Here is a 19,112-nt window from a genome sequence, read left to right as displayed (position 1 = left end):
TCTTGGGGGAAGCAATGCCCTATAAAAGGCCACTGCTGCTGCATTCAGAAAGGTGCTTTCCTAAGACCCTCATACAATGAATTGTGCCTGCAGTTCATGTCCCCTGAACTTCCCTCTCCCTGTTATAAAAGGGATTGTTTGAAGTCAAATGGCATAATTTATTTCCAGGAAAAGTGCTGCTTCCTGTTTGCTTTCCTCGATAATTCATCCCGCTCAGCCCAACACAATCATCTTCATACCACTGAATGGCAGTACCATGGTTCAGAGATTGTGTGAGTTGTTAAAAATAAAACAGAAAATAGCTTTAGAAATGTAGAACTGCCTGAAAAGAAAAATATTTCCAATAGTATTTCTAATTATATACGTACATATGCTCCATCCCTTTAAGTGTTCAAGGTCAGGCTGGAGGGGGTTCTGAGCCACCTGGTCCAGTGAAAGGTGTCCCTGCCCATGGCAGAGAGGTTGGAACTGGATGATCTTTAAGGTCCCTTCCAAACAAACCCTTCTGTGATTCTATACCAAGGGCTGAGGGAAACATGTCCAAGTTGATCCCCAGGAATCATCACCAGTTCCATGTTCACCGTGGATTAGCTGGAGCTGAAAGTGCTCATGTGAGCACTTTCTCAAGATGGTTCTGGTTTTACTGGATTAGACACAAAAGCAGACCACTTCACATCCAATTTATCCAGTGTTTGGGGTTTTCAAGGACAAACACAAAGGAATCTTTAAGACTAATTTCAAAACATCTAATAAGTAAGTGCCCAAAGAGTAAAATTCACATTGTTTAACATTAACAGTGGTCAAGCGCGAAACTGAACTTGTCAAAAAAAAAATACAACTTGCAGTTTCAAATCAAACAGCAGAATTCATAAATCCAGACTGAATTGTTTTTTAAAAAATTCATAAAAATACGATAAAATCTTTTTCAAGCAAACCAACAGTATTAATCCTACATATAGTTCTGTCAGCAGGAGAAGAAATAAAAAGCAAACAAAACTTCAAAGAACATGGAATAACATTGTTCAGAAGTCTTCAGTACTGGGCTAATGAGAATTTTATCGTTAACTTCCCTGAGAACAGGATTAGGTCTGATACAAACAGTTCTGTATAGCTCTAGCAGTGAGTAATGAAGGCAGGAGGAATATGAGATGATGTACAACCTGCAGGTAGAACTGGTGAATACCTAATAAGGTGTTTTCCCATATTTCCCATACAGCATCTGTCAGTGTATTATCTAAATTAATGATTCTGCAGTCTCAAACTGTTTGGTTCATTTTCTGTCTCTTATCAGGAGCACAGGGAAGATTGCCAGGTTAGACTGAAAATGTACATGACCTGCACATTTTAGCATAACACAGGTATTAAAAACCTGACACCCTTCAACTATGCTTTTCAGTCATACATATATTTAAGGAAAAGAAACTTTTTGTACTATTTCCAAAGTGACTACCAGCACCTCTCCTAAAGAAGCTTCCACAACTCAACTGAAAGAGAAACAGCTTGTAACTCCCTACAATCCACAAAAAATCCCCTTCCATGGAAGTGCATATCTGACTTCTGACAAGGCTTGTACAACCTCACTTTCATTTCTGCAGTATGATTAATGGTACCTCTGAAATGCTGAATTGGGAAGTATGGCTTACCAACTATATTATTTACGCTAAAGAACAATTTCCAGGTCATTTCTGATTTCCCACATTCCATTACTCTGCTGACAAAAAAATATCTTCTCATCAAGATGTATCCAACGTTTAGGTTTTAGAAGCATAGCAAAAGTGCAAATAGAGGAATCAATTTTATTTTCAAAAGGCCCTGCAGATGACAGTTCCCAGTCCTGTTTGAAGTAAGTGACAAAAAGCCTAATGACTATGGGAGAGGCAGAGACGCTTTACAACTTCAGTGTGGTTCGGATCATTAACAATAATTGAACGCAGGAGCCCGGGCCAAGTTCTGCCCTCAAATCAGACCAATTAAAGGCTGAGACATTCAGCTAGAGAGACATTTTCATCAGTTGAGCTTGCCTGCATTAGTTATTACTGGGATGATTTTTCACCTCTCTTTGATGCATTCTAGAGGAAAACCTGTGCTTACCAACCATTTCATCTGAAGATTAGGAAACAATTTTTTTTATTTTTTTCTGATGCTGTATTGCATGGCTTTTGGTGTTACCTTGAACGCAGCAATGCAGTGTAGGCTGAGTAATGTCATCACCAGCACCAAGAACACTGTGGCTAAGTTCCTCACATCCCAGATGGACTCGACCAAAGGGATGCTGCCAACCTGCCAGTCGTAGCACAGGGTGATGGGTGCCAGCAGGAGCCACGCGTTGAAGGCCAGAAGGTAGGAGTAAGTTAAAAACCTGCAAATGAAAACAGGTAATGTAACACATGGAATGACTGCCAGCACAGGAAACATTTTCCTTTGGCATTTACCACATACCACACAGGAGAAGGAAACAACAAAACAAACTAATCAACTGCACCAACAGGCAGCCCCACACCTCTCTGTCAACAGAGATGCTACCATAGAGGAGGGGCACTTTAAGGTAATTTGAAGAAATGACATAAGATCAGTAATATTTACATGGTTTCTATGCACCAGCCTTTGGAAAACTAACAGAACTTCAACTCCCATTTGAATGTTAGACTTTTGAAGTGACTTTCTGCCAGCTTAAACAATAAATGAGTAACTACACAGGTACATACATATATATTGAACTTTTACACAGTTCACTGCATCACTGCTGCAATACAAAATATCCCTTCAGCTGGGTTTAACTTACAATTTAGGATTTCTTCTATGTGCACAACATTGAGCAATTAAAGTCAGATCCTTCTCTTTTCTCTTTGCAAATTAAGGCACAGGGAGAAAATACAGAAGAAAGGAGGGACAGGGTGATTCTTAGCTGATCCCATCACCATTTCTTAGGGCTGGGGCCAGATTGCATGAGATGTGCAACAGAAGTGATGGGGAAGAAGGGATTTCAAACTGTTGTAATCTTCAATAATCATTATTCTCAATAGAGAGGAAATTAATGGGGAATGGTGAGCATGCTGCCCTCTGGGAAGTATGCAGGGCTTTCAAAGGACTGAAACAGAACATCATGTGTGCCACTGGGTTAAAGAAAACAAAATAACCAAATCAAACCAACATCCCTCTCTGCCCCCAGGCTTTTGCTTCTTGGCATCTACTTGCCAAAAAGTGCATCTAAAGTTGAAATACTTTTAAGTGCAAGAGACTGCAGATTGACTGTTCCAGTAATCATGAAGTCAACCAAGTAAAATTGTGACAGCCTTCAAAGAGACAAACCCATCCTTGGCGTGCAAGTGGAAAAGTCCACATTGTACGCTGCCCCAAAAATGGCAAATACTTAAAAAAAGGAAAAAATTGCATTATATCCTGCATAGGATTTCTCCCATCTGAGCCTGCTTAGGCAGCTGTTACCACACCCAGTTGCCATGGTACCTTGCAGGTTTATTAAAATGGTAACAGAGGATGGCAGAAATGTCAAGGCACGGAGACAGAGTTTACATGTCTCACTTGCCACTTACAAACGTGCCCCTTTGTGGTCAAAATTCAGCCCCTTACAACAGCACTTAAAACGTTAGATTTGTGGCAGAATGGTAAGACACTGAAGCTAAGTGTGACTCCAGGCAGGAAGTTCCCAGATGGGTATTGGGCCCTAAATTTCTGTGAAAACCTATTTAAATAACTACAAAGTTAGGATATCAGTTTCTCATCTCATCCAAAAAGCAAACGTCTCCAGCAGCACAGTGACCCAAAAGCAAGGAGGCTTACTGAGCTGGAATGTTTCATTGTAAACAGTCACAGAGGCACATTCTCATTTTCCCACAGATCTTTCTGAACTCCCAGTTCTGGAAAGTGGAATATTCCCACATTTTTAAGGTTTTCAGCCATTTGATACACTTCTCTTCCACCCACACCCTCCCCCCCGCCCCGCCCCCATTTTTCTCACCTTCCCCACCCTGAGGTACTAAACAAAAGGGGTAGAAAGAAAATCCATCCTCTCTTAACAGAGGGAGCGATTTAAAAGCCAGTTCCTATTTAAGAGAGCATCCCTCAAAATTATAACCTAATTTTGCTAAAACGGTTCTTATTTGATTGCTCACTCTTTCTAAAGAAACAAATGTGTTTTTTAGTCACCAACCCAGTGTCTTCTGGTGCACATTACAGAGAAACATAGCAACACAAAATCTGGGGAGACTTAATCACACCAAGGCACTCACTGGTGACATTTTGTGTGGCCTGACCCACCTCTGCTCAGCCACAACAAAACAGACTTCTCCATCAGCCTCAACACATCAGCTCAGAAAAGGCTGCCAGTGTTTATTTACAGCTACTTACTTCAAAGCCAAACTGAGATCCATTTCTGGCTTCATTGTTAAAATAAAAGCATGTCTATTTAGATGAATCTGAATTGTTACTACAAGTGTGCATATTTGACAGGAATTCCAGAAGCACTGAGTTAGTTTTGCACTTGATGCTTTAGGAGAGCCCAGTTTTTTGAGGGAGTGTCCTTTTATGCCCTGGCATAATAATATTTTCAATAGGCATCACAATATTCATAGAAGTTTGTATGCAAACCACAACACACACCAGAAAACCTTCTCCTGCTTACTCAGGCTGGGCTGCTGGCTAGGAAGGAACAAGAGGACATTTGGGATCTTTGCAGACTGCAGCACTGCAGTTAAGGACAGACTAGTTGCTTTTCTGCATCCTCACTGATAAGGCAGGAGCTGATATATCCTTACACAGCACAGAATAAATAAACAGTTTGCTGCCATAACAAATTGAGTCCGCTTAATTTAAGAGGTATTCAGAGTAGCCAGATCAGTGTGAGTTAATGCATTTCTGCTGGAAAGGCAGGGAAAGCTGAAGATGGGAAGACAACTCCAGGCCAGGTTTGTAAGCAAGTGTCTGTTTCCAAGTGCTTGTGAGGTTTCAGTCTTCCTTGGGAGCCATGTGCACAGGTTGCTGCCAGAGGCAGCTCCCAAAGGAGAAGCACAATCACTCCACTCCACTATGGCAATAATTAGTGTTTAAATACTCTCTTCCAACAGCAGTGAAATATTTTAAAGCCTGTGACAATCATTAGCACCTGTACACAGTCAATTGGTTGGCCTCTGCAGACACTCCACTGGAAAACCCTTGTATGTGGCTCTTGTATCAACAAGCCTAAGGAGAAAGCTAAACAGGAGAAAGTTTGGAAGAAACCTCTTACCAAAGCTGACACCTCAAGGAATTAATTTGCAAATTTTGAAAAGACTTGAAGATTCTGAAATCACTCCAGGAGCTAATTACTTTTCAGCAGCCTACCTGCAAATGGCAACGGGAGTATTTTCTTTTAATTAGTTGACTGAGTGAATTACATTTTAAATTAATGATTTTCTTGATATTGCTTCTGGTGTCTGCTGGAATTCCAAGGGAGAAAAATTCCTGCTTGTAGCATCTCCTACTCTCTCAGTTAATCCCATGAAAACCAGAGTATTACTGGTGAGGTGACTGGAAGAGTCTGCCCCTTAACTGGCCCCCAGGCCAGGTAACAGCATTTGCATTGCAGCGAATTTTTTTATTTGCAAATTTAACATGGAAATCCAAGTTTCAGTAGGTAGCAAGTATTCTTTTCACTTCTCATTGTCTCTAGCATGCTCAGAAAAACACAGTTCCTCCTGTAGGTAGCCAGTGTTGTCATGGCAATCCAGTTTGTTTAGCTTTAAATTCTTTCCGTTTCAATGTTCTGTTGCATCCTTTGAGATAAATACAGGATGACTCATATCTAGAACTTGTTGCAGAAAACAACTATCTGAACTGTTTCTGCTGCAAAATTGCATGCAAAGGGTACTTCTCAAAGCCATAACAATATGATAGGAAAATACTTGACAAATTGTCTGTTACCCATTGCTGTAATAGAGACCAACGAGCTTGGAAAAGCCCTCATCTCAGCTCTGCCAAATCCAGGCAATCCGAGCATAAGGAATGTGAGACTAGGTAAAAAAAAAAATACAAGATTTATAGAAATTTGAGGCATTTCCTATCTTTTCTGATTTTGGAGCAGTTTAAGTTTTCTCCCCACAGCACCCAGGGACTGAGATTATACATTTCTTTCTGAAACTGTGCTACAAGAGTGATCACAAAGCCCTGACCATGTCCCACCAAAGCTGCATGGAAAAGTGAGGGCCTGTGATCCTATTTTTTCTACCAGCCACCCAGTTCTGGGTCAATCCCGTTCCTGGCAGACAGCCCTACCCACACAGACCCAGCAGGGAACCCACCTACAAATGAAATATCTCCCAACACTGGGGATTTTAGCAAAGCAAAGGCAAACTATTCTCCTGGTTGGGGAAAAATTCACCTATGTTGAAGGCAGGTAATAACTGCACTTAACTGGTACTTGGGGAAAAAAGAGGGGAAGGCATGAAGCAGGTGGGGATCTGAGGCAGAAGCAGGAATACAGTTTTTGCCCATTCAGAAGTCACAGACCCTGGTTATGCTCTTCCGACACAACCTGCACACTGCCAGGCACTCAGGGAGGTTTCAGTTCACTATAAGGGTAAGAAGAGCTTTTTTGTTAGGGAAAAGAGCTTTTCATTTGTATTAACAGCTGAACTGATTTCAGCTCCAGGCTCTCTTCATCCTCTTACAAAGCCTTAAACCCAAGTGTGTTTGACAAGTCACTTCACAATAATGTCCTCCTAGGACATGTGGCTGCAATTATAACTAGGTGGTGGTATTTTGGATATTGTCTTCAAATTGAGTATATTTACATTCCCCCTAGGGAACCCCCAGTCCACTCATACCTTCCCACACGAGTTTATTTTTCTGCTCTGTATATTGCCAGCCTAAACATTTTATTTTCAGAGCCTCAGAAGGAAAAAATTCCCACTCTGTCCATCCAGCTCATTCAGAGATGGTGGAGTAAACTACACAAACAAGGATCAGGCGGACAAATTCCATTTAACATTCAAATGCGAGTACAAGTTAGAAAACACTTGTAGCTAGAAAAGTACCTGTGTATTCCCTTTCATCAAACCTTTTGCATTTAGGACAAAAATCAGTAGAGGACAGGAGTAGGAAAGGCAGGGATAAACAGAGAGCTGCAGCGTGATGAATAGCAAGGTAGCTCCTCTGGAAAGTGGGCTCATGTGCGCCAGGGACATGGGGAAAAGTGGGCTGTGTTGTCTTCTACAGCTACACAGCCTGAAGAGCTTTAATCTGGTGCATGGCTCTCTCTCAGTTGTGTCAGCTCTGTGGCTAAGGATCTAAAAAAATCTATTAAAAAAATACTGAATTCTTTAAGAGTAAAGATTCTGAAAGAGCCTGTGAGTTTCCAGTGAAACCCAAGCCTCCTGTCAGAATGTCAGAGCTGCAAAAGCTAGGATTGATCTCACACTGTTTTCCCTCTGCAAACCCCCGTGTGCTGTGGGTGAGGACATGCCTTGTGATCACACCTGATCCTCAGCTCCTCACATTCCAGAGTCAGGCAGCCCAAATTCCCCAGCAGTGCCCAACAGTGGGCAGCTGCTTCAGAAGAGGATTACTGAGGCAGCAGCAGATGGAGGGCTCTGTGGACAGCCACTGAGATCCTCAAGAAATTAAAAACCAGACCTCATAAACCCATTGGGATAATGTTTCTGAAAACATCTCATTGTATCCCACAGCATAACCCACCCAATGCTGGTGGGAGCCAAAGGGATGTTCTGGGCGTGCTGCTTTGCCTCAGAGACCAGCCACTCTCTACCTCTTCTGTGTGGAAGTATTTTGGAAAGCAAAATGCATGGCCTGTAGGAGTCAATGGCCTCTGCTGTGGCTGCAGCCTCTCTCCTCCATGTGCAGACTCTGGCAGGGAAGTCTCGTTGTGTAAGCAGCACTTGCAGCAAGCACCACAGCCCATTAAAATGCCTATCAAATCCCAGAGCAGCACTACCAGGGTTTATTCATCACACCAAGAACGCTGGTATGAGAGGGAGATGCTGAAATCTTTCCTGTGGCTCTGGGAGCGCCACCTCCTCTGCAGAGTGGCCTTTGCCTTGGAGCACCATCTTCCAGCCAGGCCAACACCCCTTGAAATAAAGTCCACAGCTCACACTTAATGTATGGGCTCTCTGGCCCCTGGGTAGGCATGAGGTCAATTTTTACCAACATTGTTGCTCTCCCTTTTGTTAGAAGTGATCCCTGAATGCTGGGTGCCTGCAGGGATTACACCTAGGGCTGAACTGAAACACCTTTGAGCACACGATAGAAAGCACTGACAAACCAGGCAGAACCTCAGCATTCAGGTAGAATGTGCAAGCCTGGCTGATTAAGAGCTGATATGTCACATTTTAATGCTATTTTCTAGCCTAAGGTCCATGAAAACTCCATATCAAAGTAGTTGCTACACTTGACTTCTATTTCCTTGGCAGAACTGGCTGGCACAGGGACCCATTTTCCCAACACAGGTCCATGGTTTGCCTCGCAGTAGTTCATTCCCTTTGAAGTTACAGCTGGGCTGATTAAATGCATTGCTCAGAAAACAGTCATAAATCTCTGTGAAAAGGATTATGTGCCAGTTTTTATGTATAAGCACTTCTTCAGCTTTCTGCAGCACTGAATTCTCATTTACCTGATTGAAACAGCAAAGCAATACAGAAAGCCAGCTTACAGAGAGAGCAGTTCAACCACAGGACAATGTTATCTCAAGGCAGTCCAAGTAGAAATGCATTAACTATTTAAGGAAGCACCACAAATAACCTGCTTCACGCCCAGGGTGATCAGCCACCAGAGATCACAAGGCAAATGCCAGCAGAAATTAATATAACTTGACACCCAAATACATAGGGTTTCTTTTAAAAAAACCAGACTTTTATTTAGAAATTAGAGTCAAGATTTAATCTGTTTCACACAGCTTGACACATGCTGCACAATGGATTTTTCCCTTGTATTGCCAACAGTGTTGGTAATAAAATCTGTTTATCCAGAGGCCTCCTAATTTTTTCCCCTCAAGAAGGGCAAAAATAAAAAACATTGTGAAAAACATCTGAAGCATGTCAGCCCTCCACTCAACACCTTTCTAACTCTGGAGCTGAACTTTTGGTACACTGGTTACATAAAGTTGGGTAGCCCTCAAAACTATTCTAGTTGCATTCTCTCTCCAACTCTGTCTGATACAAGCAAGAATGCTTGAGCAGAGGTTTGGGATTGTTTTTTCTATCTCAAATATTGCTAACCCATAGCAGATTTTGAGATCAAAGTCTGCTCCTTAAGGTAAGGCCACTGGAGACAGTACATCCTGCAGTGCACAACAGCCTGGAGGGGACAGCCTTTCATGGCAGGGCTTCGGAATAGCAGGATTCCCAACATCTTCATTTCTGCCTCCACTGAGGGAGACCATGACAGACACATCTCATCTTCTCAGAACACCTTTGCCAAGCAAAACAATGAAGGCCACGGAAATGTGGCTCATTTATGTCACTAAGCTTTGAGGTATTTGGGAATATCACTTGTAATTTTAACAAAAGTAATTTAGTGAGCTTGCTGAACAGCTGACTGTTTCTAAAGATTGAAAAACTGCCATTATTTCAGCATATTATGCCCTTCAATTGTAAAATAAATCATTACCTGCTTTTAATCATTTTAATCATTATCTGTCTATTTTAATTTATACATTTGTGCTGTCCAAGACTGGAGACAAGTTACACAGAATACAGTCGTTTTCTAAGGCCAAACTGAGCCACATCAAAGGTCTGTTCAGCAGTGACCAAAAGTCAACACCAAGTAAAGCATACAAAATGATAATTTTCCCCCAGTTCCTAGCTGGGGAGCTGGATAAGTTGGAGTTTGTGAGTTGGATGTGGTTTCTGCATGTTTAGTAGCCCCGATTTCTTATTCCAACTGGGCAAATTTCTCTTTGAGTCTGCAAAAACGTTCAGCACACTCCTGGTATCCTGCAGGAAGAAGCTCCCCAGCTCAGCCACTTGTTACAAGACACTTCCTTGGCTTGCTTGGAACCTGTATTCTCTGAGATTCATTTCATACACCCTAAATTCCACATGCCCCCCTCCTCCACACAATCGTGGGTGCACAGGCCTCTCACAACCCCAATCCTGTAATGTACACTGTATCAGCTCTAAGGGATCACAAATTCTGACCTCACAAGTCACTGCTTTTTCAACCCCCTAACTTACACCTTCCCCTGATGCTGGCCCCAGTAAACCCTGCAAAAGTTACAATGCTCTCTGTTGGGTTCATCCTGTGCCAGCCAAGACCCCAGACCCACATCTAACTTTGTGTATTTCACAAGGACTGCCACACATTTCCAAACTACTGTTTTTCTTTTCTATTCCACTGATATCAGCCTTCCTTCTAGCCCCACAGAGCTGGCCAAGCCTTAGAATAATTTTCAACTCTGTTGAAAACCATAACATTTACCCTGGCGAGACACGCACATAAACCACATTTCCAGCTCAAATAAAGACAACTCCCTGAAAACAGAAAACTCCCACTTGTGACCTAAATGATCATCAGAGCTACAAAACAACTTGCCCACTGCCTGAGACTAACCCTTGCTTCAGCTACAGTAACAATGTCACTAATCACTTCAGGAGCACTACCCAAAAGCCTTCCTTTCAGTTTCTGGTCTCCGCACCAAACTTAGCTCTTTTACTGCATTCTTCCCAACTCAACCCAACTTGCAGTTACCATCTTGGCTTCAGTGCTGAATCCTAATTACTGCCTTCAAAACCTTGGTAAAAGCTTCCTACACCAGCTCTTCACGTGCTGCTGCTACCCGTAGCTGTCCACAGCTGAGGAACACACACTGCTTAGGAGCTTCCCTGAAGCTGGACCCTAAACACAAAGGCTCCTGTGGCCCTCCTGTGGGCTCACTCCAACAGGTCCATGTATTCCCTGTGCTGAGGACCCCAGAGCTGGATGCAGTGTGCCAGGAAGGGTCTCACAACAGCAGAGGGGCAGAACCACTTCCCTCGACCTTCCTGGGAACCACACCTATGCCACCTGAACCTCGCTAGCTCCACCTGACATCCCAGTCCTGCCCTTGGGATGACTGGCACAATGCCAGTTCAGCAGCAGCAGCTTCAGCTCTGACCACAGCAAGATAAAGTCTCAGGTGAGAGCTGTGGCTTGAGTCTGACAGAGGGGGAAGGAAAAGGTTTGTTGCCAAGATAAGGGCTGTGGTCAGAGGGTGCATCATGGGCTGTCAGTCCAGAGGCAGTCACTGGGTCTCAGGACTGACACTGAGCCCTGCTGCTGAAGGGATGGGTTTCCTGAATGGAAGATAAAGCCTCCTGGGTAAATTGCTAAAATGAGGGTTAAGATCAAGCTCAGCAGAAGTGGAAGAATTGGGATAATTAAAGGGTTTTAGAATCCCTTCTGAACAGTAATACTGCTTTTTACTGGAATGGATTTCCTTAATTAGGTTTGGAGTGGGTAGGTGTTGCTGGACTGCAGGTGGAGCCGGGGCTGCTGCTGGGGCCAAGGGAGGACCTCAGCCAGCAGCACTCTGACTTGTTTTTCCTAAGTCTGTTAATAAAATCCACAGTGCCAGTGGTAAAAATAGTCACTGCTTCATACCCCGAGAATGACTTAGCTTTTGGGTTTAGAACACCCTCCATTGTCATTACAAGAGGAAAAGAGACAAACATGCAAAAGAACATGTGCAGCACAGAAGAGGTAACTGAAATTAGGCCAGGATCATTTGTGACTTGGTGACCTCCATCTCAGCATAAACACATCAAAAAGGGACAGCAGCAAATCCTTCATGCTGTGCTGCACCGAGCCTGGTATCAATAACTCCACTAGAAACAAACACGTCAGAGCTTTCCAAACAAGACAATGTGCTTCCTGGAAGCACTTTTAGCCTTGATGGTAATAGGAGCTGTTGCCAAGTTATCATAAAGGTTCCCCAAATGAAACCCAACCCAATTCTGCAGCAGATGTTGAATAAGGATTGCTTGATCTTAACCTGTGTCTCAGCTGCAATTTCACTGCTGGAATGAGGACCCAGCAAGGCCAGAACTGACACACAGTAAGACTGCTCCTATTTTCATTTGAGACATCAGGAAATTTCTCCAGAAGGCTCTCAAGTGTCTTTCAGTAGCTAAACAGAGCAAACACTCCTGCACATAGCCCCTCCACCTTCACTGCTCAGTCACTGATACTACACCAAGAGTCATGGTCACCCCCTTTTTATACAAATTTCAGCTGAAGCCAAAACTCTGAATGCTTCCATCCCGTATCTCAGCCAGTTTTAAGATTTTGGATTATGCCTCAGTTACTGGGCTTTCCAGTCCTGTGCTCAGGCAACTAAACTATATACTTGGAGCTTTGTATAAAAAGCAGCACACATTTTTCAGTAAGAAAGCACCTGTAATACAACCCTACAGCACCTGCAATGTCCTCTAGGGTTCAAATAGTTCTGATTTCTTTCTATTCCAGACAGAGCAATACCAAGAAGCAATTAACCTGAGACAGCACAACAAGTTTTTTTCACTGTCATCTGCAAACCATTTTAGTGTAGGAAAATGTAACATCAAGACCACACTTTTGAAAACTTTTGTTTGACTGCTGTCATCATACCTCGTCAGTAAATACGGTGAGAATGAGGCTGGATTGTCCTGCTCTGAGAACATTGGCATGGAACCTCCCATTATCCAGAGGCGGAAATACAACACGAGGATCACCTTCAAAGAAGAACATCTCAGTTAGCAATGCACTACTAAAAAGAGCTAGGACCTCCCACAAATGTTTTGTCGTGACAGCTCTCCATGCTGTGTGTGCAAAGTGAGTCAGGTCAACAGTTTAGGCAAAATTCAAGTTTAGCACCTTACACAGGGTGACAAACCTGCCAACCCTCAGCACAGACAGCACACTGTGACTTTGTGTGCCCCTCTTCCATGTCTGCATTACTGACAGCAGATGACACATCTCAGTGCCCACCACAAAGGCAACATTCTGAAGTCACTCTGCTGCAGCGTAGACTGCAGAATTCTGCTATTGACCTCTACCTAAATGCAGAGGGGAAAATGATGGGTGAAGTCTTAAAAGTTATCATTTATCCATGCTGGCATAGGTGTAAGAATAAGCTCCATTGGTGCTTCTCATGCTGCACAATCCTAATTCCTGGAAGAATTTCTGCAAGCTGCCACTCCTTCACCTTTCTGGTAACCACTTGTCAAAGGACAAACAAGGGGATTTGGCTCCTGGAGCAGCACAGGGAGCTGCACACCCAGAACATTCCCATGGAAAAGCTTGTTTTTTCCTGCAACATTCATGCGTGGAGAACATCAAGCAGAAGTTTTTCTTACAACTTTTACTGAGCCCTGCATTGGCATTAACAGCATGTCACTGACAAGGCAGCCCAGTGCCACAGAGTCCTGTGTATTTAGGGCAGGAAATATCTGCAGATGATTACATGGTTGCAAGGGCAACCACTATAAATCAAAAGGTTTGAAGTGAAAACACACTAATATTCTTGTTTCTGCCCAGCAGAAGTTGTCTAGACTAATTCCCAAACTTAACTTCATATTAAGGGCCGCCATCTGAGCTTTCTGAGTCTTTTGGGATACCACTATGCATTGTTCATTCTCATCAAATACACAGAAATACATGGCCAAGTCCATTCATACTTACATAGCTTATCACCAAAGCAGCTCTCTTCAAAAAAGGCCTTGCAGTGTACAAGAAATTCTGGTTGTTATTTGCAGTCAGGTAGCTGAAATATAAGGAAACAAACGTTTGTTGAAGTACTTTGGAACACTAACTCATTTTTCAAATGGAGAAAAATGCGTACATTGATTTAACCACCCTAAATGCAATAATAATGACATAACTCCTACTCTTCAAAGGTCTTTCTTCATAAGTAAAATATTGAGACTAGTTCAAGTAATACACACTATAATACACTGCAGTTTTGCCATTAAAATCTGGGTTTGGTATGTTTGTTGGTTTAGTTTTGGGGGTTTTTTTAATCTTCAATTAACCCCTTAATCCTCAGAAAAATCCCAGGTTTGTCTCAGTGAGATTGCTGTCTTCAAACTCCCAGAGGACTGGGAGACATATTTTTAAAAGGTCACACAAACAGCAATTCAATTTTAGACCATGACTAAAATGCAAAGACTCCTTGTTCCCAGCTCTCTGCTCAGTCTCTAGGGGAGAAAAACTACCTAGCAGAACTGATTCTAAGCATTTTTTGGGAGCATATTCTGCACGCTTAGGTTTCATCATAAGTCTGCTGACAAAGTGCTATGATAATTAATATTATCATAGACAAACACACAGGTGGCTTACTGTTGTAAGAATGTTCATAAAACCCTTCCTGTTTCTCAATGAGTAAAATGAAACTGTATTTAGAGACAAAACTATGCATTTATTTTAATATAGAGTAGAAGCACTTGCCAAAGTCTAAGGAACTTTCTTAGTATAACAAACAGTGCCATATCCATGACATTAATTTCATGGCAACTCCATTCCTATTGAACCTTACAGATGCTCCATCATTGTAATAAAGCAATGACAAAAAGAAATACAGAAGAGACAACAGGAATATTTTAAGCATATAGTAGGTAAAAAACTATTGAAAAAAATGACAACTTGTTTTAAGAAGTTATAAATATCAAGTAAACAAAATAAATTCAGAAGGAAAACATTTGCAGGTTCTTCTGTATAACATACAGTCAGTATCAGGATACTCTGTTTAAATGATTTACAAAAACTGCAGGTTGTATTGCAACACCTTCAAGCAAGCTACCTTTCCAAGCATGAAATTCTCATATGTTTCTCCTGTGAACATCGAGCATATAAAACGTACCTTATTTCCTCTCCAAATTCCTTAAGACAGTCTATGACTGCTTCCACCCTTCAAGTCTTTGGAAAAACAAGACTGAAGCACTTGCTAATGCAGCCAAGAGTGTTTAGTACCTGGGGTTTTGTTCAAATTTTCTATAGTAGGAAGTTTGCAAGCCTGGTCACCATGGCAAGATGAAGAAAAGATTACACTGCAGAAAAAAAAGCACCAGGGCAAAGCCAGCAAGAAACAGAGGCAGCATTTACCAAGATGAAAGAAGTACATCTGGATGCTCTGTACAAAGGAGCTGCTCTTCAGAAAACTTTCCCTAAGTGCCATGCCTAAAAACTAAGGAACTAAACCACACACCATAAAGCAAGCCAGACAACTTTCAGTCTTTGGAGTCTGCTCATTGTGAAATGTTGACATTTAAGCACCAAACCTGACTTAAATGTCAGACTAGTCTTCAAGGGCTGAACGTCTCAAAGTGCAAAGTTTCTTGAGTTCCCACTGATTTTAATCAGGCTGCAGCAAGTACAAGGCAGATGAAACTAAGCCTTCAGCTTTGTCTCCCCATGAAAGGTCAGGTTGGCCTTCAAGTGCTCACCATGGCCCAGCTCCAAAGCCCACCAGAACCAAAGGGAAAGCCTCTCACTGACTTTAACAGCATTTGGACCAAACCCCAGGCTTTTGTCCCCTACTGGAACCCTTTATGAAATTCAACCCCCTTGTGATTTGCACCAGGAAGTGTTTGGTAGCACTTTGTTTACATTTTTATGTGTGGAGAGAGGAGAGGCATCTATTCATCACACTGTCTGACTCTTTTCAAGAACCTGTTTTCACTCGCTTTTACTTTTAACTCTCTGCAACACTTTAGGCTGGAATTTTTCACTACAAATGTTTGCTTTAGGTAGAATTATTCTGGGAAAAGATCAACTAGAAGAGTTCAGCTCTTTTCTCCAAGGCTTCAGTTACAGACAGAGAAGCACTTTTATCAGTGTCAAGAAGTCTGCCAACTTCATCCTTGAGAAGCAGCATCACCTCGCACCAGTGACCCAAAACTTGTGGGGTGGCCATCATCTCCAGGCCCTGTGTTTGCTGTCCTCCAGAGAAGCCACTCATGGTCAGGTAATGAAGAGTTCAATTAAAAAGTGAAACTTTTCCATTTTGAGAAAGCTGCTGTCCCAAAGTCTGTCTGGAAACCACAAAAGATGACATGTCTCAATGCTCAGCAAGCCTGCTCTCCACCCATCAGATCGACCTGCATGAGCGGCATGAATGGACAGGTCACACTCAATGCCTCAAAGCTTTAGAAGAACCACAGGATTTTCCAGAGCACCTTACTGGGCTACCACTTGTGTCAGGGAAGGTAGCTACTAAAACATCTCACATCTGGTGCAGGTGAAAGAACAACACACAGTTTGTGCATTAAAACCAAATGAACTGCGAACGGGGCCTGGATGAGCAAGTTTGCTAAATGTCAGAGACACGCAGCATGTAAAGAGTGCAGTAGCTTCTTACATGTAAAATTGCAGCAGCTTTTTCCACGCAAAATCTCAGCTTGCAAACATATCTAAGGTTACACTGAACTTCGCTCAGACAACCTTAAGATCAGCCAAAGCTCTAAATTTTGTCTTTAGCTAGGAGAAGCAAAAAAATTACTATTTTAACAGTTAAACTGTTTTATACCCCTTTTTAACAGCTGTCTTGTAAAAAGTCATTTACAGGTCAGATTTCCATGCATTTGCCAACCTTTCCAGGCTGCCAAACATCCCTCTGCTCATGGGAACCACTCCCTGTCACCTGCTCCACCCCAACCAGCACAACTGTGGTGCCAAAAACATACCAAGACACACACGGGCACTCACTCCCACATGGGAGCGGCTGTGGGACATAGTTAGGGGAAGTGTGCTGATGGCAGCACCACACAGCAATATGCTACTTCCAGAGTATGTGAATGTTTTAAGGTGTGGGTCTTCCTAAGAAAATTCTAAAATTAGAGGAGAAAATCCAAATTGTCAGGTTCACTAAACAAGGGCAAAAACGGCCCATTTGGGCAGAGGTTGTTCTCCTGCTTCATGCCAGCTTTTCCACAAAGCAACCCAGCATGTAATTGCCTGCTTGCTATCTTTTAAAAGCCTTTCAGGGATACTTCCCAAAGCAACCAGAATCACAACAAACAGTAAATCCAAGAAAAGCCTAATAATGCAGGGACTTTCTCTGGCGCAGTTCGAGCAGAGGCCAAGGCAGATATTTGGCAGTCCCAGCTTCCTGAAAAGCACAGCTCATCCTGGAATCAGTTACATCATCAGGGCACTCTGAGGTTTCATAATTGAAGACAGCAAGGGTAGGTGACCCAGTAAAATTCAACATGGTGCAGTTTGCAGGAACGTACACTTTGCTGGTACCAATGGACTCTGGGTTAACCAAAACAAGCTTCTCTAAGAAGCAGGCAGCTTTCTTACCTTGCATTGGAGGCACCTGGAGCTTACAGAACCATGTGGGGCAGCTCCTCAGCTGCTGCTCATTGCCACGGCTCTGTGAGCCATCGCAGAGCACTGGTGGAAACAGGTTTATCCCACACTGCAGCTGACTCAGCTTTGGCATAAAACATGAGCTTGCTCTCTTTGAAGGCCTTCTCAAGGGAAGCGAAGAAACAGTGAAGACCTATGATGAACTCTCCATCAGGAATGTCTAAAAGACCAATACAAGTATGCAGCAGAACAAGTGCTGGTATATCAAGAGATGGTTTTGGCCAGGTCACTTCACTCTGAGAGGATCACTGCTCTCATTTATAGTCTTCTTAGGAAACAGATCCAGCTCCCAGCAACCACCAGGGTTTTGAACGAGCACTTTCAAACCCCTAATACTACAGGAAGATATTGGAAGGAAGAATAAAAAAAGCAAGGCTGTTCTCTTATTCCTAATTATTGATAACAGTGAGACACCTCTAACCAAGAACATTTTAAACTCAAAAGGGGCTATTTTAAGATCATGTCAAAGCTTTAGGTCACTGATAGATGCACACCTAATCCTAAATCAGGATGACAGACTCCCCTGCTGAGAATAAGCAAGTTTTACAGGAGCCATATTCTCTCTGTAGAGACCACTTTACCTTTCCTACTTAAAGAGGCCTTCCTTATCATCTGTCCAGACAGCTGTACCTTATATTGAACAAGTTTCTTTTCCACCTAGCTCAGCCCATAGTCTTCCCTGAGGACAGCCCTTGCAGAGAAAATGTTTGTATGCAATATCCCAGGGAGAAAACAAGAATAAAAATCCATCATGGAGTAAAAAGACCTGAATTTAAAAAATGAAAAATAAAAAAAATCAATATATTCTACCACGTCTGGATATTTAACTTGCTTAAAGTACTTGTCAGTTCAGGGAAATAAAATACCAGTCATAGCTGCAGGTTTTGCAAGGGAGAAGAAAAGCCCTCCTGCTTCCTTCTTTATGAGTAGTCTTGACTTTCCCCACAGCATGTGTGTGGCATCCGTGCTCCTTATCTCCCTGGAGAGCCTTAAACCCCAGCTACCACTGCCCACGCAGACCTAGATGCACAAACACACACAAACAGGAGCAGTTTTACAGACTCTTGGGAGCCATGGAGAGGTTTTATGAAAGTCACAACTGTTTTAATTCATTTTCACTGATAATGTCATGTATTCTTTCATACACTTTCAATTGAGACAGTATTTGGAATTCTTGCTGTTTATTGGCTTTTTGGGGAAAGCAAGGGCAGGGCATACACAGCAGAGAAGGTGATCCCACTCATGGCTTTTCCTTATTCTCTTAGGCTCTACATACTTCATTCTGTGTGGGATGAAAGTAGAGGAAGAAAACTGGAGAGGAGGAGAGAGAGGCACAGTAAGGGATCAGGAATAGAAAGAGAAAAAAGGAAAGCAGCAAAGAAAAAAAGAAAGTGCACTTAACAGATCAAAGATGTCACCAAGAACGTGACAAAGGGTTTCTCTTCATACCAGACATTCCACCGACGCGAGGAGGAGACAAAGTGGAGGAGGGCTAACAGGAAAAATAAGATCTCATCAAAGTATGGCCACCAGATCTCGGGAAACCAAAGCACCAAGGCTGCAGTTTAAAGCTTCCATCGATTCCAGCCATTTTATTTCCTCTGCCTCACACACACCTGAGGAATAGGCTCATTTTTCCCTGTCCTAGCCCAGTGAAGGGCTCCTATAGACATATTTCAAGTAACTGCACTATAAGCAGCACTGATAGCAGCTTTGGCTGCTCCCCACATTGAGCTACAAATCCTTATTTACTGCTGCTTGTGCTTTTGACAAGCTTT

The 19,112-nt window shown here is 42.7% G+C and overlaps 1 protein-coding gene across 2 annotated transcripts in view; it reads right to left on the bottom strand.

Annotated features, from left to right (window-relative positions):
- TMTC1 (transmembrane O-mannosyltransferase targeting cadherins 1) overlaps nucleotides 1-19,112 on the bottom strand; it is a 133,381-nt gene that overhangs the window by 69,489 nt on the left and 44,780 nt on the right. For both annotated transcript variants that reach the window (XM_014256835.2, XM_088055044.1), the window contains 3 exons: nucleotides 13,648-13,729; nucleotides 12,595-12,698; nucleotides 2,170-2,359 (listed from right to left, as the gene is read on the bottom strand). In XM_014256835.2, the coding sequence (XP_014112310.2) occupies nucleotides 2,170-2,359; nucleotides 12,595-12,698; nucleotides 13,648-13,729 (376 nt within the window). The remainder of the gene's footprint in view (nucleotides 1-2,169; nucleotides 2,360-12,594; nucleotides 12,699-13,647; nucleotides 13,730-19,112) is intronic.

The sequence above is a fragment of the Pseudopodoces humilis genome, chromosome 5, assembly GCF_049639895.1.
Source record: "Pseudopodoces humilis isolate 2021_Gansu_Grassland_sample_001 chromosome 5, ASM4963989v1, whole genome shotgun sequence".
Taxonomy (NCBI): domain Eukaryota; kingdom Metazoa; phylum Chordata; class Aves; order Passeriformes; family Paridae; genus Pseudopodoces; species Pseudopodoces humilis.
The sequence above is the reverse complement of the archived record's forward strand: the minus strand, read 5'-3'. Positions and strand labels throughout refer to the sequence as shown.